At 38.6% G+C, this 7,580-nt stretch overlaps 1 protein-coding gene across 3 annotated transcripts in view; it reads right to left on the bottom strand.

Annotated features, from left to right (window-relative positions):
• The window catches only part of COL18A1 (collagen type XVIII alpha 1 chain), a 195,023-nt gene that overhangs the window by 2,390 nt on the left and 185,053 nt on the right, over nt 1–7,580 (bottom strand). For all 3 annotated transcript variants that reach the window (XM_087714621.1, XM_087714608.1, XM_087714614.1), the window contains 4 exons: nt 6,980–7,015; nt 5,229–5,540; nt 4,130–4,327; nt 962–1,077 (listed from right to left, as the gene is read on the bottom strand). In XM_087714621.1, the coding sequence (XP_087570747.1) occupies nt 962–1,077; nt 4,130–4,327; nt 5,229–5,540; nt 6,980–7,015 (662 nt within the window). The remainder of the gene's footprint in view (nt 1–961; nt 1,078–4,129; nt 4,328–5,228; nt 5,541–6,979; nt 7,016–7,580) is intronic.

The following is a 7,580-nucleotide window of genomic DNA, read 5'->3' as shown; positions in this document are numbered from 1 at the left end:
CTGAAAAATACCCTCACGTCAAGGCCATTTCACACACAGAAGCACTATGACTGTGTTCATAAACCCTTCTATGTTACTGTTCAGCTATAACTGAGTCAACTGTACTTGGCTGGGTCAGTAGCAATAGCAATAGCACTTAAGGTTTACATACCGCTTCACGGTGCTTTACAGCTCTCTAAGCGGTTTACAGAGTCAGCCTATTGCCCCCAACAATCTGGCTTTTCATTTTACTGACCTTGGAAGGATGGAAGGGTGATTAAACCTTGAGCCAGTCAGGATCAAACTGCTGGCAGTTGGCAGAATTAGGTTACAATACTGCATTCTAACCACTGTTCCACCATGGCTCTTAATAATGCAACTTAATAAGGGCTAAATCGTAGTTTTAAGAGTAGTGGCTAGGCTCATAACAGTGTAACCATATTATGGCTTAATTTGATACATGAACTCTGCTCCTTGGTTGGTGGACTATGATTTTGTGTAGGCTTTGCAGTGCCTAATAGTATCTTAACTTATGATCACTACTCATGCGCCATAATGTTAAAGAAAATCTGAGCAAATCTTATTATCTATCCCTTATCCTCAGGGAAAGGAAAAAATAGGCTGGGGCCATATAGTGGCTTCGCACAAAACTTCTTTGCTTTGGACCAAATTCTACAAATAATTTTACAAATACAAATGTTGCTAAAGGGCTGTACATAAGACAAAGCAAAGCTTTGCATCTGTTGTCTTAAAAAGTTTTGCAAAGCTTTGCATCTGTTGTCTTAAAAATGCATCATGTGGTGTTGGGGAAGGGGGTAGGGTGGAGACATAAACTGCATTGCTTACAAAGGTCGATCAGAAAGGAAACCTTGGATTCCTTTGAAAACACTGCCACTCGGCAGGAAGTAGCATGAATTTACAATCTAAGCACATTCCAAAATCTTCACTGGAAACTAAATCACTCTCCTCAGCCTCAACTTACCATGCAGAGTCTCTCAGGACATCCCTTCCATCAAAGGAGAGGATGCGAACCCCAGTTCTGAATGGAGCTTCAGAGCCTGAGAAGAGGTTCTCCCAGTTATTAAACAACACTTCATCCTGGGAAGAAACAAAGCAGAGCAACGTGTTTGTTCAAGCAGTATTAAAAAAAAACCATTTTCTATCTAGAAATATTCTTCAGTCTGAGCTTTCCATTTCAAGAATTTTTCATCAGCATCTTTCCAATTGAAGGAACCTGGGAAAGAACCCTATCTAGAAAATACTCTTGTCTATAGCCTTGGGAATATGAATGTCAGTCATTTGTTCATTCATTTATTTTATAAAGCCACATTTAATACAGACTCTGGGCAGTATAAAATGCAAGCCAATATAATATCTAAAGAAAGAACGTAAAAACAGATTGAAACCCAACAGGGAATATTTATCTCATTGGGCTCACCATCAATCTAGGCCAGAGCTTGGGAGAAAAGACAGATTTTTAGAGGAAGTCTGAAGACTTGCTAGGTTGAAGCACTCTAAATCTTGGGGATGCCAAGAACAGATTAAGCTTCTACAGATAGTCCTTGACTTACAACCATTCAAAGTTACAAAGGCACTGAAGAAAGTGACTTATGACCAGTTTTCACATGGCTGTTGCAGGATCCCTATAGTCACATGATCAAAATTCAGGCATTTAGAAGCTGTATATATTTATAACATTTGCTGTGTCCTGGGGTCAAGTGACCACCATTTGCAACTTTTCCATCCAGTTTCCAACGAAGTCATTGGGGAAAGCTGATTCGCTTAACCACCACAGTAATTTGCTTAACTGGGGGGAAAAAAGCCATAAAACAGAACACAACTCACAACAGCTTTGTTTAACAATGGAAATTTGGGGTGAAATTGTAGTCAAAAGACGATGACTACCTGTATTAAATTAATTTTTGAATATTCTTTGGAAATTAAACATTCAGTGTCCAAGATTGAACTTGTTGATCTGGACAACAGCATTAAAAAAGGTGTTTTTTTTTAAAGGGTCAAATGGCTTTTAAAAGCCATTGCTCAAGTGCCTATCATAAGTAAAAATTGTTCTTGCAAAGAGAGATATTACTGTAGTCATTTTGGATTGCTCCAAAATGACAAAAAAAGACATTAATGTGGTCTATTGCATTGCTGAATTTTATTTGCTGTACTACAGGTAGTCCTCGACTTATGATCACAATTGAGCCCAAGCTTTCTGTGGCTAAGCGAGACATTTGTTATGTGAGTTTTGCCCCAGTTTACAACTTTTCTTGCCATAGTTTTTAAGTGAGTCATTATAATTGTTAAATTAGCAATGCGGTTGTTAAGTGAATCCCATTGACTTTGCTTGTCAGAAGGTTGCAAAATGTAATCACATGACCTCGGGACACTGCAACTGTCATAAATACGAGTCAGTTGCCAAGCATCTATATTTTGATGACATGACCACAGAGATGCTACAACAGTCATCAGGGTAAAAAATGCTCATATCACTTTTTTCAGTGCCATTGTAACTTCGGTCACTAAATAAACTATTGTAAGTCAAAGACTACCTGCAATTCACCTTTTGTCAAGGCCTTTTATCAAGGCCAAATTGAACCTGGCCGCAGCCATCTCTCTCTTCCTCAGTTGCCACACTCGGGAATGGGGGGAAGGAGGTTGGAATGCACTACTAGACACAACAAAGAACTACGTCATGAGAACCAAGGTCATCTCTACTGGCAACAGATAAGGTTGAGGAAGGAGTGCCTGAAGAGCCTGCCAATTAACCCAATTGGCCAACATGACCTGTGACGGATGGGGATGGGGTTATTTCATAGTTTTAATAATACTGAAACTAAGGGAAAGATTTAGATTTGATTTCCCATTGAAGCTGTGCTGATATGATGTACTCATTAAAGAAGACCTTTGAGAAGGAGCCAAGTCTCAGGGTTCTGATTTGCTTGGGTTAGTTGGAGTCTTGATACATTTGCTTTAAAAAATTACCTTTAAAATTAATCTCTTGCTATGTTTACCATCTTATTGGCCATGTTCCATCAATACCTTAATTTTATATGCCACCCATACATTTAAATAAATAAACAATACCCTTAAAACATCTGCATTTTAACACACTACTATATTCCAGGAGAGATTTTACTAAATATGAATCCTAGAATAATTCTAGATTGCCTCTATGGACATTTTTTTCCATAGATGTAAGTAGACATAAAATGTCCAGAGGCAATCTAGAATTATACTAGGATTTCAGTTGCTTTCCTGCCCCGCTGATTCATATTTAGTTTGTAGTCAAAAATTATGTTTACAACTTTTCCTATTGTGAGTTTATGGAACCTATATATGTGGGAAATGACCCTTCCTATTGAAAGACAGACAGATAAATCCACTCAATTTTTTCAGGTTTTGTTTTTCTTTTGCATCCATCAAAATCTTGTTTGCTGTACTAAAATATCACCCGAAAACGTTACAAGCTTTTCCTTTATTCTTTTGCTCAAAAATTTACAAAAATGTTAAACAAAACCCTTTACAAAACATGATGCCTAGCTGCCTTTCTGCATGGCTGGACTGAGACTGGTAAGCACTTTTGTTTTCATATTACCAACAAGAATATTGTGATCTATCTATCTATCTATCTATCTATCTATCTATCTATCTATCTATCTATCTATCCTTTCATCTCTCTTAGTCATCTGTACTGTAGCTCTCTATTAAAAATTTAAGATGAAAAATAAGAATATTTAGAATAAAAAAGAAAGCAGAGAAAAACAAAAAAGTGCAGGAAAGAAAAATATATAAAATGACTTCCAATTTTCTTTGACAGCAGTTATAAATATAAATTAACCTCTTGATCCATGGTGACAATGCTTATATCTTTTTCTATAAACTATTTTTTTCCAATCATCAAAGCCATATATCATAATTTCATTGTGAGCTATCTTGTGCAAAGTCTTGCTTAAAGTAAAATCAATTAATTAGTTGCATAGTACAAAATATCTTTTTCTGCAATTGTTTGGGGGAGGAGCTATGTTTAGTCTGCTATGATTTGTTCCTGCTTTCTGGGATGACAGTATTTTGTCCTTTAAAGGCTAACAGATCGTCTTCTCGGTACTTTGATAAAGCTTAATTTGCTCGGGTCTGTGACCCAACATACCCTGAGATTGACAATTGGCACTGTGCTCCTGTCTGCTCTCCGCACTATGCTGTAGAGGTCTTGCAGCCGAGAGGAGAGGAATGCTCGGAAAGTGCCAGACAGTCCAACCTGCCGAGCTTGCTGGAAACACTGGAAATCAGCTCCTCGGATGCCTCGCATGCTGCCGCTCTGGGGAGTGTTCAGGGCTATAAGATGCAGCTGGAAAAACAAACAGAGCCAGGATAAATATTTCATTTGGTTTGAAGCCTGCTGTGACTTCCTAGCAATGGAAACTATCTGTTCTTATCTAGTTTTTCAGCTCACTGCTGAAACAGGTTTTTTTTTGGGGGGGGGGGGGTTGGCTATTTAACATCTACATCCTGAAAAGGAGCCAGTGTGATACAGTGATTAGCAGATTTCAAATTCTGATTCAGTTCTGAAGCTCATTGATTCTCACTGTTTGGGGGCAAATCATTATCTGCTAGTCTAATCCATTTCAAGATAAAATGGAAGAAAAGTCCAGTGATCATATTCATCTAAGCTGTTTAGCATGGTTATTCAATTAATGCATTGTCTGGAAATACATAATACACAGAGCCATATATTAACCAAACAAATTAGTATACTGTGCTAATCCATAAATAGAAGACAAAACTAGCAATTCTTATCATTATCATGTTTTGTACAGATAGATACTGTATCCTGAAAGAAGCACCAGAATAGCTTGTCTGTACCGTTTTAGTGGAGGAATGGATTATATATATATTAGGGAAGCACGAATGCCATGGTGAAAATGACAAGATAACCCAGTGGAAGAAGTTACGTTTGCCCCTAAAACCGAGTCCTCATGTTTTTCATTTTGCATTTGTATTGAGTTCAGTTTGTTCTGCTCACTGGCGGGATAACAACCTAAAGAAATCATTTCAGGAGTTTTATTATTATTTTTGTCCATTCTCCAAAAGCCACCCCCATGTGACATCAACCCTGATCTCAACTCCGTTTACATTCAGATGCTGTTGCTAGCTGTTTTCATAATAGCAACTTAAATCTGAGTTGACACTACAGCAAGCTGCGGCAGATACTAAAATGAAGGACACGTTGATGACACATGGAAACTCACAGCAGGCTGGAAGTCTTGATGTGTGTGAACTGCCAAAGGAGCAGTCTCAGCCTGGCGGTTGTTGGGAAAGAAATGGTCCAAGGATTCTTGCTGGGCTCCCTGGCGAGGTGGGTGGACGGCAGGTTGCTCAGGAAGGTGGTGTGGGTCGACGACACTCTCGTCACCTCTCCAAGGCTTGGCTGTAGAATAAGCGCTATATTCCGGACGGGCATGTACTGGTAAGTGTGGCTGAAATGGACGATGGGATCCAGAGGAGGCTGTCCCTCCATGAGAGTAGTGGATGCTGGAAGACCTTTCATAGACTTCATTGTCCTGGAATGGAATGAAGAATCAGATTCCTTTGGAGTGCTTGCCTGAGTAATCAATGCTACAGAGCAGAACCCTTCACACCTCTACCACATTTTCTGTCATTCATGGTGCGACCCACCCACCCAACCAACCAACCAGCACGCTTGTTTGCATTGGTCTACCATTCAGTATTGATGCTTCAAGATCTTCACTGGTTCACTACAAACTAACAACTCATGGAAGAAACTGGCTGTCTCTCCTAATTTAAATGTACCTTCTGCTCAGAAGAGAATTAGCATGGTCACAAAAAGCGTGAAAGCCATTTTTTAAAAAAGAGCTCTAGTGTACTCGAAGAAGTGCTAAATCTGTTTGTAAGAAGCTGTCACTGGAAAATGATAGTCACTAGCAGGTGCCTTTGTTAAAGCCAAGCGACTGGTCTCTACTGCCACATTGTTAATGAAACATCCTAGACAGTATCAATGGCAAAAACTGTTGTGAGAAGAAAAACACAACTTGAAAATTGAAACAGCTAGAACCAACTAAACTGCCCCAGGTATGAAAAGCATATGAGCCAAAGGCAATATGAGGACCTGCCACAAAAAAAGGGTTTCTAGGACATTTTTGTGCTGAAGTCAATGAAACATGTAGCTACGGTGACAGCCAATCTAGTTTTGCAAGGACAATGGATGGCTTCTCCCTCATTCAAATGAGTGAATGATTCTCTACTCACTCAGAGTCACAGGCAAAGGCCTCCGTGCCAAAAAATTGGATGATTTTTTAAAGGATCCTTGAGCAATAGGAACTTCCCTTCTTTTCTTTTCGTTTTTAGCAGTGCAATTTCTCCCTTTACAGTTGGCCTAGACTTACAACCATAATTGAGCTAGGAATTATGGTTGTAAGTCATGGAGTCATTAACAAAGACTGCACGATCACACCCGGTTATTTGAGTTGATCGAAAAACATCAAAAATCATGGTCACATAACCATGGAATGCTACAAGTGGCCATAAATATGAGCCAATTCCAAATCATCCAAAATGCGATCATATGACAACACGGAAGTACAACATCGGAACTTCAAAAATGGTTGTAAGAATCTTTGAGGACATATTTTGTAACTTTGAGTGGTTGCTAAGAGACCAATGATTAAGCAAGGAGTACCTGTTTCATGTGAATGAGGAAATCATACAATTTTGTTTACATAAGGGAAAAACTTGACCTCCTCCTAGTTTTCACCGCCTAATAATTCTATAGTTATATTGCATTCTGTTAAGAGATAAGCTGTCTTGATTTGTTACAAGGGCACAAAGGAAGTAATTACTATGGAAATCCAAGCATTAAACAAATCGTATAGAACCATAAATATTCCCGAAGCAGAAAAGTCTTAGCAGCAAGTGTAGGATGTTCCAAATATAGTAATTTTTCCAGCTACTGGTTAGTATTAGATAATAATGTTCTACCTACCAGTCCAGAGCTAGGAATGGATATTCTTTCTTCCAGCTGAAATTGAACCAAAACAATGATTGAAGAATTTATATAGCACTTGCTTACAGCAATTCCCAGCCATCCTCTTGAAAAAGCTAATTTTTTTGGAAATAATACTATTGACATACAGACATTATAGGTGGGAAAAAAACCAAATATTTTCAGCATGTCATTCTCCTTTCCAAGAGGTTTTTTTTGGGGGGTGGGGGGACAACAACATTTGATAAAGTCTGTTTTCTGCTGCCTCAATCTTCTGAGTTCCAAGACATAAATGGTTTCCCCAAGACTTTGAGGACTTAGTGATGATGAAGCTGGGTTCATAAAAATTTTATTTATTTACATAGCATAAGATGAGAAGATCAGATGCCAAAATCTGGTTGCATTTGAACTGACATTACCAAATCCAATGTGAACTAAGCTTACATTATCTCAAAGATGCTTTTTTCAAAAGGCAACTGGACTGTTTTTTCCTTGGGGAAAAAAAACAGTCCAGTTGTTTTTTTTTGGGGGGGGGGAAGGGAAGCACCTTTGAGAGAACTATGACCTGGATGACTGAGAATCTCCGAAGACATGAGTTTAT

Source organism: Thamnophis sirtalis, unplaced genomic scaffold (assembly GCF_051295495.1).
Source record: "Thamnophis sirtalis isolate CommonGarterSnake01/CBP01778 unplaced genomic scaffold, rThaSir2_p1.2 scaffold_1, whole genome shotgun sequence".
Taxonomy (NCBI): Eukaryota; Metazoa; Chordata; class Lepidosauria; order Squamata; family Natricidae; genus Thamnophis; species Thamnophis sirtalis.
This window is presented reverse-complemented; position numbering and strand designations above follow the sequence as displayed.